This window comes from Eulemur rufifrons, chromosome 30, assembly GCF_041146395.1.
Source record: "Eulemur rufifrons isolate Redbay chromosome 30, OSU_ERuf_1, whole genome shotgun sequence".
NCBI lineage: Eukaryota > Metazoa > Chordata > Mammalia > Primates > Lemuridae > Eulemur > Eulemur rufifrons.
Window position 1 is genome coordinate 61,811,287 of NC_091012.1, and position 18,669 is coordinate 61,829,955.

The 18,669-nt window shown below is 36.3% G+C and overlaps 1 protein-coding gene across 2 annotated transcripts in view; it reads right to left on the reverse strand.

Moving 5' to 3' along the window:
• The window catches only part of COL4A5 (collagen type IV alpha 5 chain), a 229,544-nt gene that overhangs the window by 75,554 nt on the left and 135,321 nt on the right, over nt 1-18,669 (reverse strand). For both annotated transcript variants that reach the window (XM_069464364.1, XM_069464363.1), the window contains exons 20-29: nt 18,377-18,550; nt 17,950-18,033; nt 14,062-14,154; nt 11,881-11,951; nt 11,366-11,557; nt 10,042-10,210; nt 7,524-7,616; nt 7,326-7,430; nt 6,240-6,337; nt 2,599-2,749 (exon numbers count right to left, since the gene is read on the reverse strand). In XM_069464364.1, the coding sequence (XP_069320465.1) occupies nt 2,599-2,749; nt 6,240-6,337; nt 7,326-7,430; nt 7,524-7,616; nt 10,042-10,210; nt 11,366-11,557; nt 11,881-11,951; nt 14,062-14,154; nt 17,950-18,033; nt 18,377-18,550 (1,230 nt within the window). The remainder of the gene's footprint in view (nt 1-2,598; nt 2,750-6,239; nt 6,338-7,325; nt 7,431-7,523; nt 7,617-10,041; nt 10,211-11,365; nt 11,558-11,880; nt 11,952-14,061; nt 14,155-17,949; nt 18,034-18,376; nt 18,551-18,669) is intronic.

Consider the following 18,669-nt stretch of genomic DNA (forward strand, 5'->3'; position numbering starts at 1 on the left):
ATATGGCCCTTAAACCTATTTAAAAAAATAGTTGTTCTCACTTATAGGAAGGGGCACACAAATTTAAACCACCCTGAAAGTAAAGACAAAAGACCTAATAAAGCCAAAAACCATTTTTTTTAAAAAAAGAACAAAGTTGGTGGGTTACATTAGCTGACTTCAAGTCTCACTATAAAGCTACTGTAATAGAAACAGTATGGTACTGGCTTAAGGATAGCAAAATAGATAAATAAAAGAGAATCGATAGCTCAGAAATAGACTCACACATATACAATCATTTGATTTGACACAGATCCCAAAGTAATCCAATGGAGAGGGGGTTATTTTAAACAAATGATGCTGAACAAAAATTATTTGAAATAGACAATAGTTTTAAACCTAGAAACTAAAACTATAAAGCTTCTGAAACTTAGAATATCTTGTCAACTTTGGAGCAGCAAATGTTTCTTAGACAAGATACAGAAAATTACAATTATATAAGAAAAAAATAGGTAAATGAAACTTCTATAAAATTAAAGCTTTTGTTTATCAAAATATACTAAGAAAATTAATAGGAAAGCCATATAGGTATAAAATGTGCATAAACGCATATCTGAGAAAGGGCCAGTATGCAGGATACAGAAAGAACACTTCCAACTTAACCATAAAATGAGAAACAACCTATCTTTTAAATTGGACAAATTATTTGAATGTGTAAATAGTTCACAGGTACACAAAAAAGAGCTCAACATTATTAGTCATCAGGAAAATGTAAATTAAAACCACAATATGATACTACCACACACCTACCAAAATTCCAAAATTAGACAGAATGTGGAACTGAAACTTTCATACCATATTGGTGTGAATTTAAAATGGTTCATCCATTTTGGAAAAAGGTCTAGTAGTTTCTTATATAACTAAGCATATACCTATCTTATGACCCAACAAATCTACTTTTATTAATAGTTATTTATCCAAGCAAAATGAAAGCACATATCTGCAAAAAAGACTTGTAAAAAATGTCCTCAACAACTTCATTCATAATAAATAGCAAAAAACTCGACACAGTCCAGGTATCCATGACATATTCCTACAATAAAATACTTCATAACTTCATTAAAGAAAAGAACTGCTGATAAACACAACAACATGCGTGGATCTCAAAAACATTATGCTGAGTGAAAGAAGCCTTACAAAGAAAGTACAGACTGTATGATTCCATTTATAAAGAGCTCTAGAACAAGCATGGTGAAAAAATTCAACAGTTATAGTTGCCACTGTGATTGCTGGGTTAGGGTTGACTGGAAAGGGGCACAAGGGAAATTTTTGGTATGGTATCTTGATAGGTGTTTGGGTTACACAAGTGTATACTTTTGTCAAAATCCAGAAACGTACCCTTAATATTTGTGCAACTCATTTAATGTGAATTTTATATCAAAATAAAAGAATTAAATAGCTACAGAATTTTAGTTATGGTATTCACGCTTAAGTATTTAGGGAGATATACACTGTTGTTGCAATTTATTTTTAAATGCATCAAAAAAATAGATCAATGGATGGAGAGAGGGATGGATAAATAGATATGTGACAAAGCACGTAGAGTAAAATGTTAATAGTAGTGTATCAGTGATGGGTATATAGTAGTCACTATAAAGTTCTTTATATTTGCTGAACATTTGAAAGTTTTAAAAATAAATTATTGGCAGGGAGATAAAATGTTAATTGTATAATCTAGGCAGTAGATATATGCATTGTTCAATGTACAATTCTTTTTCTGTGTGTTTGAAAATTTTTACAGTAAAATGTTTAAAAGTAAACTATACTGAGAAACTTCTATCAGGTTAGCAAAAATTTAAGAGTTTATCAGAATACTCACTTATCAAGGCTGTGGGGAAAAAAGCATACTCATCCACTGCAGGTGGGTGTATAATATGATGAAAATGGACAATATCTAGAGATACATTTACACTTTAACTCAGAAAAATCCATTTTCATTACTTTATTCTACTATTATACCTGCACACATCTGAAATAATATGTATTCAGTATTCACTCTGGCATTATTTGTAATAAGAAAGATTGGCAAAAATCCAGTCTAGCAACTAGTGGAATAAACTATGCTATATCCATGCAATTCAATCTTAAGCAGCTATTTTCAAAAAGTCAAGATCTCTATGTACTGATATGGAGCAATATCCAGGATATAAAATTAAATGGAAAGTACAAAAAAGCCAAAAGTAGTACTTTTTCCTTTAAGAAATAGAGAAAAGTAAAAAAATATATTCTTATTGACTAGTACTTTTATAGAGGAGCACTGGAAGTATAAATAAGAAACTAAAAAATGGGTACATATGGGGATGGAGAGGAACAGAGTGCATGAAGATGGGATGGAAGGAAGACTTCCCAGTGTTACTTTCATGCATATATGATTGTATAATCTATTCAATGAAAAAAAGACAAAAACAATCAATGGTGGATGGAAAAAAGAGTGTAGCAGTGACAGAAGGGCAGCAAGGGCTTTTCAGTTAATTGGACTTATTACTCATAAACTTTCCCAAAAGTTTCAATTTCTATGAAAGTTAAAAGCAAGTTGAGAAATACCAACAGCCTCCATACCTTTTGGTCCAGGTAGTCCATCCAAGCCGGTGCGTCCTGGAGGACCTGGAGGTCCTGGGAAACCACGATCACCTTTTGGACCCAGTGCTCCTTTGAAACCTGGAAGTCCCGGTGGCCCAGGTGGCCCAGGTAATCCAAATCCTGGCTCTCCCTACAGGATAGACATGACAAAACACAACAAAAACTCCCATGACGTTCCTGGTGCTTACTGTTCACCATAAAGAATTTAAAGCAGAAAATACAAGGTAATACTTCTTTTTCCATGCTGGGGAGAGAAGATAATTCAATAAAAAGCAATTGGTATGTTGGAGAAAACATCTGGAAGGATGGGAAACAGGGTTTAGTAAAACAGTGAGTTGGACTGGTTTCAGGATAAGAAAGAGATAAATGAAAGAGCATAAGATTAAAGAACAGTCTACTCAAGCGAGGAAATGTGATTATAGACAGTATGAGATAATCCTAAATAATTATTTTCAATTTGACTAGGTATGATAATGGCATTTTGGTGGTGTTTTTTAAAATAAAATGTCCATTTACTTAGAGATGAATACTGAAGCATTTATAAGCAAAATGACATGATTTTGAAATTTGGGTTAAAATATTTAATCAAAGGAAGAAGGAATAGATGAAGCAAATGTGATAAAATCTTAATAATTTTGAATCTGGGTGATAAATATATGAAAACACATTATATTATTCCTTTTACTTTTGTGTTCATTTGAAAATGTTTATAATAAAAATAAACAATAGAGAAGTGGTTTTCTTGTGAGAGCTGGGGTCATGGTTAACTGCTTTTTCCATGGAAAATAAGTAATTATGATGAAACACAGGAAGTTTAAATCAATTAAGCACAGAGAAAATGCATTGGAACAGTCAGGATAATTACATAACATAGCAGTTTGCTGAAGGTTGGCTGAGGAAAATTTGAGATTAGATATTATAAAAAAAATAGAAAGTAACTCAAACACAGTACCTATTATTATTGTTGTTATTACTAAGTCAATAGCAGTGATTTGCATTATATATCTGTGATGAATTAGAACAGAGGGCAATAGTATGGGAAGGTCTTCACATGATATTCAATGCCATTTCAACCAATCATCACACAGGCATGGATAGAGATGAAAAGGACAGAGGTGAGTCTACATAGATGTATGGGGGAGCTAGTCATTGCACAGGCATACCTCTGTTGTGCTTTTTCAGATATCACATGTTTTACAAATTGGAAGTTTGTGGTAACCCTGCATCAAGCAGGTCTATTGGCGCCATTTTTCCAAGAGCATGTGCTCACTTTGTGTCTCTGTGTCACATTTTGGTAATTGTTGCAATATTTCAAACTTTTTAATTATTATTATATCTGCTATGGTGATCTGTGATCAATGATCTTTGATGTTACTATTGTAATTGTTTTGAGGAACCATGAACTACACCCATATATGTTCTCACTGCTCTACCAACTGGCCACTCCCCCATCTTGCTCCCTCTCTTCAGGTCTCCCTATTCCCTGAGACACAACAATATTGAAATTAGGCCAATTAATAACTCTATAATGGCCTCTAAGCATTCAAGTGAAAGAGTCGCACATTTCTCACATTAAATCCAAAGCTAGAAATGATTAAGCTTAGTGAGTAGGCATGTCGAAAGCTGAGATAGACCAACAACTAGGCCTCTTGTTCCAAAGAGTTAGCCAAGTTGTGAATGCAAAGGAAAAGCTCTCAGAGGAAATCAAAAGTGCTACTTTAGTGAACACAAGAATAAGAAAGAAAACAGCCTCATTGGTGATATGGAGAAAGTTTTAGTGATCTGAATAAAATGTCAAACCAGCCACAACATTCCCTTCAGCCAAAGCCTAACCTATAGCAAGGCTCTAACTCTCTTCAATTGTATGAAAGCTGAGAGAGGTGAGGAAGCTGCAGAAGAAAAGTTGCAAGCTAGCAAAGGTTGGTTCATAGGGTTTAAGAAATGAAGCTGTCTCCATAATATAAAAGTGCAAGGTGAAGCACCAAGTGCTGATGTAGAAGCTGCAGCCAAGTAATCTAGAATATCCAGCTAAAATAATTGATGAACATGGCCACACTAAACAACAGATTTTCTGTGTCAATGAAATAGTCTTCTATTGGAAGAAGATGCCATCCACGACTTAAATCTAGAGAGAAGTCAATGCCTGACTTCAAACCTTCAAAGGACAAGCTGACTCTCTTATTAGGGACTAATGCAGCTGATGACTTGAAGTTGAAGCCAATATTCCTTTACCATTCCAAAAATCATAGGACCCTTAAGAATTATGCTAAATCTATTCTGCCTGTGCTCTATAAATGGAACATCAAAGCCTGGATGACAGCATATCTGTTTACAGCATAGTTTACTGAATATGTTAAGCCCACTGTTGAGACCTACTGCTCAGAAAAAAAGATTCCTGTCAAAATATTACTGCTCATTGACAATGTATCTAGTTACCCAAGAGCTCTGAGGGAGATGTACAAGGAAATTAATGTTATTTTCATGCCTGCTAACACAACATCCATTCTATACCCCATGGATCAAGGAGTCAGTTTGACTTTCAAGTCTTACTATTTAAGAAATACATTTTGTAAGGCTATAGATGCCATAGATAGTGATTCCTCTGATGGTTCTGGGCAAAGTGAATTGAAAACCTTCTGGAAAGCATTTACCATTCTAGATGCTATTAAGAACATTAGTGATTCATGGGAGGAGGTCAAAATATCAACATTAATAGGAGTTTGGAAGAAGTTGATTCCAACCCTCATGAATGACTTTGTGGGGTTCAAGACTTCAGGGGAGGAAATAACTGAAGATGTGGTAGAAATATCAAAAGAACTAGAATTAGAGGTGGAGACTGAAGATGTGACTGACTTGCTGCAATCTCATAATAAAACTTGAGTGAATGAGGGGCTGCTTCTTATAGATCAACAAGAAAAGTGGTTTCATGAGATGGAATCTATCCTAGTGAATATGCTGTGAACACTGTTGAAATGACAACAAAAGATTTAGAATAGTATATAAACTTAGTTAATAAAGCAACAGCAGGGAGAGGATTGACTCCAATTTTGAAAGAAGTTCTATTGCGGGTAAAATGCCATCAAACAGCATCACACGCTACAGAGAAACCTTCTGTGAAAGGAAGAGTCAATCAATGTGGCAAACTGCATTGTTGTCTTATTTTAAGAAATTGCCACAGCCACCTCAACCTTCAGCAAGCACCACCTGGATCAGTCAGCAGCCATCCGCACTGAGGCAAGACACTCCACCATCAAAAAGATTACAACTTGCTGATGGTTTAGATGATTGGTAGCATTTTTTAGTAATATTCACTTTACTGCCATGGTCTGGAAACAAACTTGCAATATCTTTGAATTATACTTGTATTCTCTAATTTAATCAAAGAATTGGCCATTCGCAAACAGGTTCGGAAAATTTTTCTTGCTCCAAATATGACCTCTTGGACTACTGAAGATGATTTAGGGTTAAATATTTTAAATGACAATAGATAAGATAAAACAGTTAAGTTTTATCTATATAGTGAAGACTTGGGATGATGTCTACGACAAAATAGAGAGCTAGAAATAAGAAAGGTAGCAGAGATAGGAAAATTAGAAAGAATAAATTAAAATGTTCCAGACCTTCAGTCCTGGAAAGCCTGGTGGCCCAGGAGGACCTTCTAAACCAATTCTTCCAGGTGTTCCAGGTGCTCCTGGAGGTCCCGGAATTCCAGGAAAACCTGTAAAATAACGTTATTTTTAATCCCCAAAGAGAAGACACTTTAAGAAAGATATCCAAATTCCCAAACCCACATTTTCACCTTATCCAATCATGCTTAGTGACTGCAGTAAGTAAGATGTTAAAAGCACAGTGTCATGCTATATGACTACTTAGGTTAGGATCAGGCCTTACAGATACCTGATATTCCCTCTCTATTACCTTACGATCCTTTTATTTTCACATATAACTAGTGTGTAGGAGATACGCTCTTCTGAAGAAAAATGAGGGCTACTACATAATAAGATAGAACTTAATGTAAGAAATGAATGCCACACAAAAACACAGAAGAACTTTTCTTCTGCTTACATCTGGATATAGTATGATAAAGGTCTACTATATAATTCTGGACATGAGCTAAAAACAATTGCAGATATTACACACATATAATCATATCTGACACTTTAGAAAACACACAGTATAAATGAGTAAGGATATGTTTAAGAACTGTCCTTAAACCAATGTGTACTCTTGTCATTCATGAGAATAAATTCTGTGAAGAATAAAGCAGAACTAAAGCAACAGCCCTGAAAATTTTTAATAAATCAAGAGAATATTATTTAGGATAAAACATTGCTTAGATATATGTATGCAGTAAATCTGTTTTCTGTTTAACACAATGCATTAATTCAACAAGTATCTACCATGTGCTTTCTTTGTACCAGGGACTGTTCTAAGCCCTGAGAATACAATGGTAAACACAAAAGACAATAATTCTCATGATTTTTTAGCTTATATATCATTTCAGCATATATACAATTTCACCATTTTCTTGTCTGGACTGTTTTAGATAAATATAATGAATTAAAAGTTCATATGCACTGTGACTATTCATCTATAGCATACAAAAAGGTACAATTAATAACATTTTATTTGTTGGTGAATTATATCAAAGAAAAACGTCATACTAATCAGCTAACCTACCCTGCTCGCTACCCATTCCAACATACCTTTGGGACCAGGTGGTCCAGGAAGCCCAGTTCCAGGGATACCTGGTTCTCCTTTGCTACCAGGTATTCCTGGTAAGCCTGGTTGGCCTGGAAGTCCAGGGTCACCTATGGAGAAACAGCAGTTTTTGGGAAAGGGAAATGTTCAAATAAAAATAGCCAACAGTATTAAAGATGTTTTGGAATAAAATTCTCATATACCTGGAAGACCTACTTCACCATCTCTGCCTGGGTTACCAGGCAAGCCAGGTTTCCCTGGCTGGGTTATGGTCCGACCCGGATCGCCTTTAGGACCTGAGAACAAGAGTAAATCAGTAGTGAATGAGAGATTTTTACCTGACTAAAGATGTCTTTTAATTAAAAACAGAAAAGGAAATCATCAATGATCTTTTGAAAATGCTAACAAAAATTCACAAGAAAAACAATCCCACATTATGTATTCAAGGAAGATATCAAGCAGAAAAATTTCAAAGAGAAAAAGTAGATGACAGCTTTAAGAGTTTCCATGATTGAAGATGTGTGACAATTAATTTTAGGTGTCAACTTGATTGGATTAAGAGATACTCAGATAGCTGGTAAAACATTATTTCTGGGTATGTCTGTGAGGGTGTTTCTGGAAGAGGCTAGCATTTGAACAGTGGACTGAGGAAGGATGATCTACTTTCACCCAATGTGGGCGGGCACCATCCAATTAGCTGAGGGCCCAGATAGAAGAAAAAGGCAAAGAAAAGGTGAATTTGCCCCCTCTCTCTCTTTGGAGCTGGGATACCTGTTTTCTCCTACCCTTTGACATCAAAACTCCAAGTTCTCTGGCCTTCAGACTCTGGGACTTGCACCAGCAGCCACCCAAGTTCTCAAGCTTTCAGACTTGAACTGAGCCACGCTGCTGGCTTCCCTAGTTCTCCAGCTTGCAGGCAGCCTATTGTGGGACTTCTCAGCCTCCACAATCGTGTGAGTTAAATTCTCTAAGAAATTATCTCTCATTTGTCTGTCTATCTATCTATCTTATGAGTTCTGTTTATGTGGAAAACCCTAATATAAGATATTATCTATTAAAAATATCTAAAAAATCAAATTGTAGTAAACACGGAAAATACTTGTTTTTGGTCAGCTAATGGTACCTTTACATTTTATGTATGCAAAGTCCAAGTACAACTACTTTTCATCAATTGAAATAGGAGCTTTGAATGGGCTCAAAAAAAAGAAAGATTTCCTAAACATGACAAAAAAACACTAACCATGAGAGAAAAGATTAATAATTTTTGACTATATTACATTGATTTCTGTTCATTAAAGACACTATACAAGTGTGAAAATAGTCAATAATGGTGGGTAAAAATTCATAGCTAACTAAAAAATAATATACAGAATATACAAAGAACTCCTCTAAATCAATAAGAAAAAAACCAATAGAAAAAATGGTCAAAACACTTAAATAGGCATTTCACAAAAGGACATTCAAATGACAATAAACATATGAAAAGGTGCTCAACTTTAATGTAATCATAGAAATGCAAAATAAAACTATGAGATACTATCACACTCAACAGATTAGCAAAACCATAAAAGTCTGACAATTCAAAACGTTTGTGAAGATGCAGAGCAGCAAGAAATCTCTGACACTATATGTAATAGTATAAATTGGTACAATTGCTCTGGATATTGTTTGGAATTATCTACTCAAGCTGTAGATGCACTTATCCTATGCCTTGAAAATGCTAACCTTAAATATATATCCTAGCCCAAGAATTGGTAAGCATTTTCTGTAAAGGACCAGACAGTAAATACTTTGGTCCTTAAAGACCAAACGGTCTCTTTAGAAACTACTCAACTCTGTTGTTGCAGTGCTAAAGCAACCACAGATAGATGATGGTAAATGGGTGTGGATGTGTTCAAATGAAGCTTTTATTTATAACAACAGCCAGTGGGCCAGATTTGGTCCATGGGTCATGGTTTGCCAACCCCTTGCCTAGAGAAGTGTGAGCACATGAACACCAGGGGATAATATATATATGACTGTACATGAAACTATTATTCATAATAGACTGAACTGTAAGTAACTTAACTGACCATTAACAACAGAATGGATGAATCAACTGTGATATACACCACATACACATACACATACATACATAAATACATACAATGGGGTACTATACAGCAATAAAAATGAATATAAGATAGCTATACACAAAAACATTCACCCTATGATACATTAATATGAATTTCAAAAAGAAATAAAAATACTGTTTAAGAATGCATACATAGCTGATAAAACTAGGAGGGAAATGGAAGGAAATTATGCAAAAATCAGGACAGTGGTTACCTTTGGAGAGGAGGAAGGGGACTGTGATCAGAAAAGAACAGGGAAAGGAGAGTGGGGGTTTCTAGGATGCTGACAATGTTCTATTTCCTGAAGTGTGTGGTAGTTATGTGTGTGTTTCTATTAAAATCATTCACTATACTTTGCTTTATGTATAATGTATTAATACTTAAGAATAAAAGTAATAACAGTAACAATGAAGATAGAAAAAATTTGAAGAAAAGGCCCCCTTAAACAAAACCACACTGTGTTCCCTTGCTAAAGAGTTCTCAAGAGTCCAAATATAAACGGTCAGGGAAAGATACCTCTCAGGAAAGGAGGCCTAGAGTGGCCAAAATACATCTCTGCTTTTAAGCACCAAATTTAAAACAAGACAACCAACCATAGTAAACTCACCTGGTACTCCTGGCTGGCCTGGACTTCCTGCCACACCTTGTATGCCTTTTTCACCTACTGGGCCTGGAGGGCCAAAACCAGGAGGGCCCATAGGCCCCATATTCCCTGGGAGACCTGGTAAACCTGGGTTCCCAGGGGGACCTCTTTCACCCTTAAAAACAATTCCACCCTAAAAAGGGAAAAGTTTAATACAGAAAAACATAGAAATAACAACTATCTGTACGTTGGTATTACTGAATACAACTAGGGAAAGGATATGGACATATAGTTCTTCTTAAAAGCTGTATAAGTGAGTAGGGTTATGGGATGGTATGTATGATCACTTCATTTATTTATTCCTTCAACAAATATTTTTGAGTTCCTACTATATGCCAAGTTCTGGTGATAAAACAGAAAATAAAAATAGACAAAAATCTTGGACCTCATGAAGCTTACGTCCTACTATAAGTCAAGAAGGTTACAGTGTAGCTAACATATTATAAAATATTGCTTCCCACCTAAATATCCTGGGCTGTGTATTGTACACAAAATGAGACTGTTCATTTATGTTCAATCTTTTGACTCTGTGGCACATTTAACAAGGCCATCTACCCATGCTAATCTCTAAACTTACTATATATAAAAACCAAGTTAGATTTCTGGTTGTCAGGTCTACACCCAGACAAGGATACATGGAATAAGACAGAGGGAACCACATACTGACTCATAAACATCTCAACTACTGCTCATCTACTCTCAGCTAATATTACTCAATATAATAACGGGTTAAGAAGTTTATAAAACAACTGAGAGAAAATAATAGTGAAGAAATCCTACATAGTCAGTAACAATATACCATTACTGTATAATCACAGTCTTTTAAGCTTTGATAGGGTGTTCATCTGAGCACCAAGTTCATCCTCTACATTAATTTAGGAAACATTTCTTTTTTTTTTTTTTTTTTTTTGAGACAGGGTCTCACTCTGTTGCCCAGGCTAGAGTGAGTGCCATGGCGTCAGCCTAGCTCACAGCAACCTCAAACTCCTGAGCTCAAGCGATCCTCCTGTCTCAGCCTCCCGAGTAGCTGGGACTACAGGCATGCACCACCATGCCCGGCTAATTTTTTCTATATATATTTTTAGCTGTCCATATAATTTCTTTCTATTTTTAGTAGAGATGGGGTCTCGCTCTTGCTCAGGCTGGTCTCGAACTCCTGAGCTCAAACGATCCGCCCACCTCGGCCTCCCAGAGTGCTAGGATTACAGGCGTGAGCCACCGCGCCCGGCCGAAACATTTCTAAGTGACAATTTGACCTCATAAAACCAAGAATATCAAACCAACTCACAGGCTCTCCTTTGGGGCCGGGAAGCCCTGGCAATCCATCTTGTCCGGGGGTGCCGGGTAAACCAGGAAGCCCTGGAGCTCCAGGGGAACCCAACTCTCCTTTGTCACCTTTCATTCCTGGAAAAGTGAGGATGTCACCAGGTTCACCTTTAGATCCAGGAAAGCCTGGAGCACCTGGAGCTCCTGGTATTCCCTGAGGGGGGTAAAAAAAGAAACAGTAGAAAAAGATGAAAGAAAAAGAAAATCAGTTTCTTTTTTTCCTAACACTTAACTTCTCTCCAGTTTACCCCATCAACTCACCTAATAACATCTGGTATACAAAGGACTGAATCAAGAGAGGCATGTGAGTCAGGAAGAGTCAAGGAATTAAATAAATGTAATAGAAAAACTAAGTTATATATGTATAGATAGATATAGATACAAATAAATATATATATATGTACACACATAAGTGAAAATCAAGGTGTAAATGGCTTCTTCTACTTCTTTTTGTTCTATAATGTACTCAAAACTTACTGGTAATCCTTTGGGACCGGTTGCACCAGGATGTCCTTTTTCACCCTTCTGTCCAGGAAAACCAAGAGATCCTAACAAACATAAACACATATGCACACACACACGCACACACACGATAATGTGAATTTTGAGCTTGAACCCCTGAAAAAAGCTCATATAGAAATCAGAAAGTCAGGAAGTCAAGTTGTTAAAATAAGAACCCCATTCAATCCCATTTAAGTCACATTTTTATTTTCCTCTTTTATGTTCTCAAAATGAGGAAATCATCTTTTCTTTTAAATAAGTTTAACATTTTATCTTATATACAATATTGTATCCTTAGATATTTCCAACTCCAAAGCAGCCTTTCTCAGAGCTCGCAATTACTAAATACTATGCAAAGAGTTGCTTGGGCTCCTATAACCATTCCATTGTCAAGGGGAGAAGGTGATAAGGAAAAAGTCTGCATATCTTTTTTCTGACTTATACAATTTTCCTAGATCCTTACCAGTCCTTTCTTTAGTTTGTCATTCCCTAAAATTTGGTTTATGAGAAACATTTGGAGCCCAAATACTAGAGGAAATGTTCCTGAAGCAGTTGTTCTCCAAATAGATCTCTGGACCAGCTGCATCATCACTACCTGATTACTAGTTAGAAATGCTATTTTTTTTTTCTTTCTGGAGATAGTTTCTTACTCTATTGGCTGGGGTTGAGTACAATGGCATCATCATAACTCACTGCAACCTCAAATGCCTGGGATCAAGCAATCCTCCTACCTCAGCCTCCTGAGTAGCTGGGACTATGAGCATCATGTGCCACCGTGGCCAGCTATTTTTCTATTTTTTGTAGAGATGGGGGTCTCAGTATTGTTTAGGCTGGTCTCGAACTTCTGGCCTCAAATGATCCTCCTGCCTAGGCCTCTCAAAATTCTGGGATTACAGGTGTGAGTCACCTCACCCAGCCTAGAAATGCTAATTCTTGAGCCCCCACTCCAGATCTACTGAAACAGAAACTTTGGGATTGGGGCTTAGCAATCTGGGTTTTAACAAGCCCTCCAGTTGATTCTGATGCATTCCCAAGTTTGAGACCCACTAGACTGAAGGTGCGAGGCTAGATTACAAACTTCCAGTGGCATCTGTAAGACTTGCTGAAAGTATTCCCAAGCTCCAAATGAATTGATGTCCTTGGCAGACACGCTAGATAGAAAAATAAGAGATCTGGTGTCTATTCTCAGTCCTGACTCAGACATAAAGTGTGATTTCAAGAAAATATAATGTCAGGAATATCCCAAGAGGCAGTTAAGTAAAACAGTTGTCAGTCAGATAGATATCAAATATGGTTTTGAGGCCAGGCATGGTGGCTCACGCCTGTAATCCTAGCACTCAGGGAGGCCGAGGCAGGTGGATTGCTCGAGGTTAGGAGTTCGAGACCAGCCTGAGCAAGAGCGAGACCCCATCTCTACTAAAAATAGAAAGAAATTATCTGGCCAACTAAAATATATATAGAAAAAATTAGCCGGGCATGGTGGTGCATGCCTGTAGTCCCAGCTACTCGGGAGGCTGAGGCAGTAGGATCGCTTGAACCCAGGAGTTTGAGGTTGCTGTGAGCTAGGCTGACGCCACGGCACTCACTCTAGCCCGGGCAACAAAGCGAGACTCTGTCTCAAAAAAAAATATATACATATATATATATATACACACACACACACAAATATAGTTTTGATTTGGAAATGGAGAGGGAGGAGTGATATATAGAGAGAGGAATATTAGCTATTGGTTGCCAAGCTCCAATAGAAACCCTGTTCCTTAATGACAACATGTGATATATCCCCAATGACTAGAAGTTCTATCATTGGAAACTATACTCAGGGGGCAAGCATTATGAAATTTTTTCCCCAGTTTTCTGGAAGAAAGAAATCTGACTCTGTATAAATTATTTTCCTCTCCATATGGAAAACAGGGAAGATATAGTTCCTGGAATAATATTGTCAAAATGCTTTAATAGAAAATGTTGGTAGCTTTGGGTATTAGAAACAAGAGTAAAATTTATTTCATAGCAAACAGAGGCATTTCATACTTAGTTATTTATAGATATGAGTGACTAGTTATAAAATGAGAAACTAGCAACATTCTGAAACTATGTGCTCATCAAAATCTAGCCAGAAAATATCTTAGAAGTTTGCCCTAAGGCAAAACGTTTTACCTGGTGGACCTGGGAGACCTGGCAAACCAGGTTGACCTGGAGGCCCTGAGATGCCAGTTCCAATACAGTTGAAGCAGGTGTCACCTTTGTCACCTAGTGAAATCATAATTAAAAAAAAAAACAAATGTTACTGGAAGACATACATATACTTTCTTTAGATAGGTTCTAAAGAAGTTAGCACTAAGTGACAGCATTTCTACCTAACAGTGTGGTTGGAGAAGCCTATATCATGAACCATTTCATTTGACAAATATTGACTGAGTGCCTACTGTGTGCCAAGAACTGTTCCAGGTATTTGTGATACATTGGTAAGCAAAACAGACAGAAATCCATGGCTTCATGGAGCTCACATGCTACCAGTGGGAAGGGATAGCAAATAATGAAGATAAAAAAATATTAAATTTTATATATTAACTATTTTAATATAATATTAAAAGATGTTATGTTTATAAGAAAAGTGGAGTTGGGTGAGTGGCATTGGGTATGCCAAGGACGGGTGGCAGGTTGTAATTTTAAATAGGGTGGTCAGGATAGAGCTCATTGAGAAGATGTATGTGATTATAAAAACTTAAAGGTCACGACATGTACATAATGCATATAGAGCATTCCAAGCAGAAACCATAGCCACATTTGGCATATACAAGGAGCAGCAAGCAAACCAGATTACTGGAGCAGAGTGAAGAAGGGGAACCATGTCAGAAATTTAATAGTTTCTAACAAGTGGCATATCATAGTATACTGTACTATATAGGTCATAGTAAAAACTGTGGCTTTTACTGTGAGTGAAGTGAGAATCTATCAGAAGAATTTAAACAGAAAAGAAACATGATATAACTTAAGTTTTAAAAAGATGACTCTAGCTGCTGCTATGTTAAGAACAGACTTTAAGGGCAATGATGGAAGCAGGGTAACCGCTTAAGTTGCTACTGCTACAGTGATCTTGGGCCCCTATTACAATGACAGGCCCCCCTTAGGAGCTGTTGTAAGTATTCCATGGTAGCAGGTAGATTAGTACAGGGGCCATAAGAGCTAAAACAAGCTAGGACAGAGGGAGAAATGGTGATAGCTCATCCCAGAGTGACAGCAATGAAGATGATTAGAACTGGTTAGATTCTGGACATATCTGAAAGTAGAGCCAATGAGATGTTCTCATGGATCATATATGGAATACAAAAGAAGAGGGGAATCAAAGATAATGCCAACGTTTTTAGTGCAAGCAACTAGAAGGGTAGAGTGGCCTGCTTTTTAAGTAAGAAGGTATTAAAAAATAAATAAATATTTTAAAATAAATAAATAATAAAGAAGGGGAAGAGGTGAGTAGAGCAAGTATGGTGGAGGAGGTAGCAGAGATATCAGGATATCTTGATCAGGATATCAAGTTCAAAAAGTTGAGTAGGCAGTTAGATATACAAATCTAAAGGAACACAGTTATAACTGAATAGGAGACATAAATTTTTAAGTCACTGGCAAGTAGATGGTATTAAAAGGCATGAGACTGGATAAATGAGTTTAGATAGAGAAGAGAAAGAGGAACAAGGACTGAACCCTCAGGCATTTCAAAATTAAAAGTTATGTAGATAATTCTATGATGTATATGGAAATGCAAAGAACCTAGAATATCCAAGACTTGCTATAAAGCCATGGTAATTAAGACAGTCTGATATTGGTGGAAGGAGAGACAAATGGAACAATAGAACAGAATAAAGAGGACAGAAACAGACTCACGGATATATGGTCATATGATTTACAACAAAAGTACTAACACAATTCAGTGGGAATTGATGGTCTTTTGTACCATGGTACTGAGTCAATTGGATATCCATATGGGAAAAAAAACAATCTTTGATCCCTGCTTCAAACTATACACAAAAATTAAATGAAGATAGATCAAAGATCAAAATTTAAAAGGTAAAACAATAAAGTGTCTACAAGAAAACATAGAGGAATATCATCAGGCTTTTGGGATAAGCAAAGATTTCTAAAACAGGGCATAAACAGAACTAACTCATAAAATAAGACATTAATAAATTTGATTTAATTTAATTAATAAGTTTTCTTTAACAAAGGGCATGAATAATAAAGCAAGTCATTCCCAGCTTGTATGAGTCATAAAAAAAGGCAGTCCCAGAATGGGAGAAGATAGTTTTAATACATATATCCAACAGGCAAATTAAAAAAGGAAAAAACATAGGCACTTAACAAAAGAGAATATACAAACAATAAGAAAGAAGCTCATCATCAATAAGTCATTAGGGAAGTGTAAACTAAAATAACTTTGGAAAATGGTTTGGTAATATCTATGAAACAAAACCTACACCTACCCTATAACCCAGCAATTCTATTCCTAGGTATATCATTAACAGAAATTAGTGCTTATGTCCTACCAAAACACATGTACAAGAATGTTCATAGCAACTCTATTCAGAATAGCTCCAGACCAAATGACCATCAACATTAGAATGAATATTAAGGTAAATCTGTACAATGCAATATCAAAGAGTGGTGGAAAACCATGGTTACAAACAAAAATGTGAATATATTCACATATATAATATTTAGCAAGAGAAATCTGACATAAAAAAGCTCACACAGTATAATTACATTTATACAAAGTTCAAGATTGGGCAAATTAATGTATGCTAGAGGATAAAACAGTGGTTACATTTAGGGATACTGACTAGGGAGCACAAAAGAGTCTTCAAGGATCCTGGAAATGTTCTATATTTTGGTTTAGACGGTAGTTATATGGGATATGTATATATGCCAGTGATATATATAAAGAAAAATGGGAAATGTAATGTACTGAAAGCCAAGTGAATAAAGTGTTTAAAGAAGGGAAAAAGCAAGTAAGAAAAGGACAGACTTGACATTTGGATTAGCAGACTATACAGTCCACTGGTCGCTTTAACCAGCACCTGTGGAGTGGTAGGCAGCAGGGGGTCGGGGGTGAAATCCTGACTGGAGTATGTTTAAGAGAAAATGGAAGGAGAGTATCTAGAGATAGTGAGTAGAAAATTCTTAAGGAGTTTTGTTGCAAATGGGAGCAGAATAAGAAAACAGTAAATGGCAGGAAAAGTGGGATTACTATAAAGTATTGGATGAGTGAAAAAGGCATATTTGTATGGTGCTGAGAATGATCCAGTAGGAATGTAAAAATCGATGTTGTGGAAGAGGCAAAAATTTCTGGAATAAAATCCTTGGGGAAACAAGAAAGAATAAAATCTATTGTATAAATAAAAGAACTGGCTTTAGATAGGAGCAGTACTAGTAACAGGCAAGAAGGCAAAATATGGAGTCACAGATGCAAGTAGGTAAATAAATGTAGTGATGGCATGTGAAAGTTCTCTTGTTATTACTTTAATTGATCAGTGAAGGAGGAAGCAAGGTAAAAATCTTAAAATGAGAATAGGGGAGGAAGTGTTAAAAGTTTAAAAAGAGAAGAGAAGGTGAAGGCTCAGAAGAAGTGGAAATGTGGGATTACCAGGGGTATGCTTTTGTTCCAAGTGAGTGCAATGAAGTAAGAGAAGGACAAAGGAGTCAAAAATTTATGCATGGGATTCATTACAATGATTGACAGAATTTAAACTAGGTTGAGGGAAGAAAGGACAGCAAAAAGTTGAGGGCTAGTCAAAGTAGGTAGGTCTCAGTGGAGTTTAAGTAATGTTGGAATCAGGTTCTTAGGGGTAGTGAGAAAGACAGAAGATAGTGATCCAAAAATGGGATTTAAGAAATCAATATTATGCAAATATAACACTATTGGTAATGAGATGGTCTTGGGGTATAACCATGGGAGTGAATGGGTAAGGTATGATGGAGGATACGGGGGATTTTGCTAAAGATTTGAAAGAATGAAGAGAATGAAGTAATGAATATGTTTGGAGATCAAACCTTTCACTCCTTGTTCTCCTTGGAGTCCTTTATCACCTGGAGATCCTGGAGGGCCTGGAGGGCCTGCTTCACATATCTCATCACCTAAGTAAGATAAAGGAAGGATAGCAAGCTAATTGTGAAGTATTGAGAAGACTAAGCAAAAAGAAAGCATGACAAGCTAGAAAAGAGACCTATTTTCAGTTTACTTCTCTGCAGAAATACAAGTACCTATAAGCAAAAGGAAGATACAATATTGTTGATAATAAACACTATATGAAGAACAAATTGAAAACATCAAAGAGTCACCCCAAACCAAAAGTATAAGCAGTAGAATCTCTTAGATATCAGAAACATGAAGAATGATGTCAAACTTCAGCTAGATTCACTTATAAATAAAATAAACAAAAATAACGACAGAACCCAACAGGACAAAAATATAGCTTACCACCAGGGATGTGAGGGCCAGGAGGGCCAGGTGGCCCTGGAAGGCCAGGAGCCCCAGGCTGTCCATCAAGTCCAGGAGATCCAGGAATGGAAATTCCGGGTGGACCTTCATCACCTTTCTGACCCCTTTCTCCAGGAAATCCAGGGGGGCCAGGAGGACCCATAACTGCAGTCCCTAAGATTAAAAAAAAACACCTATTAATGTAATCGAAATGATTATTTTAGAGATATTACTTTAGTTCCCAGTGAGACATTAGGTAATCATAAGATCTTCCTTTAACATGTAATTCTGGT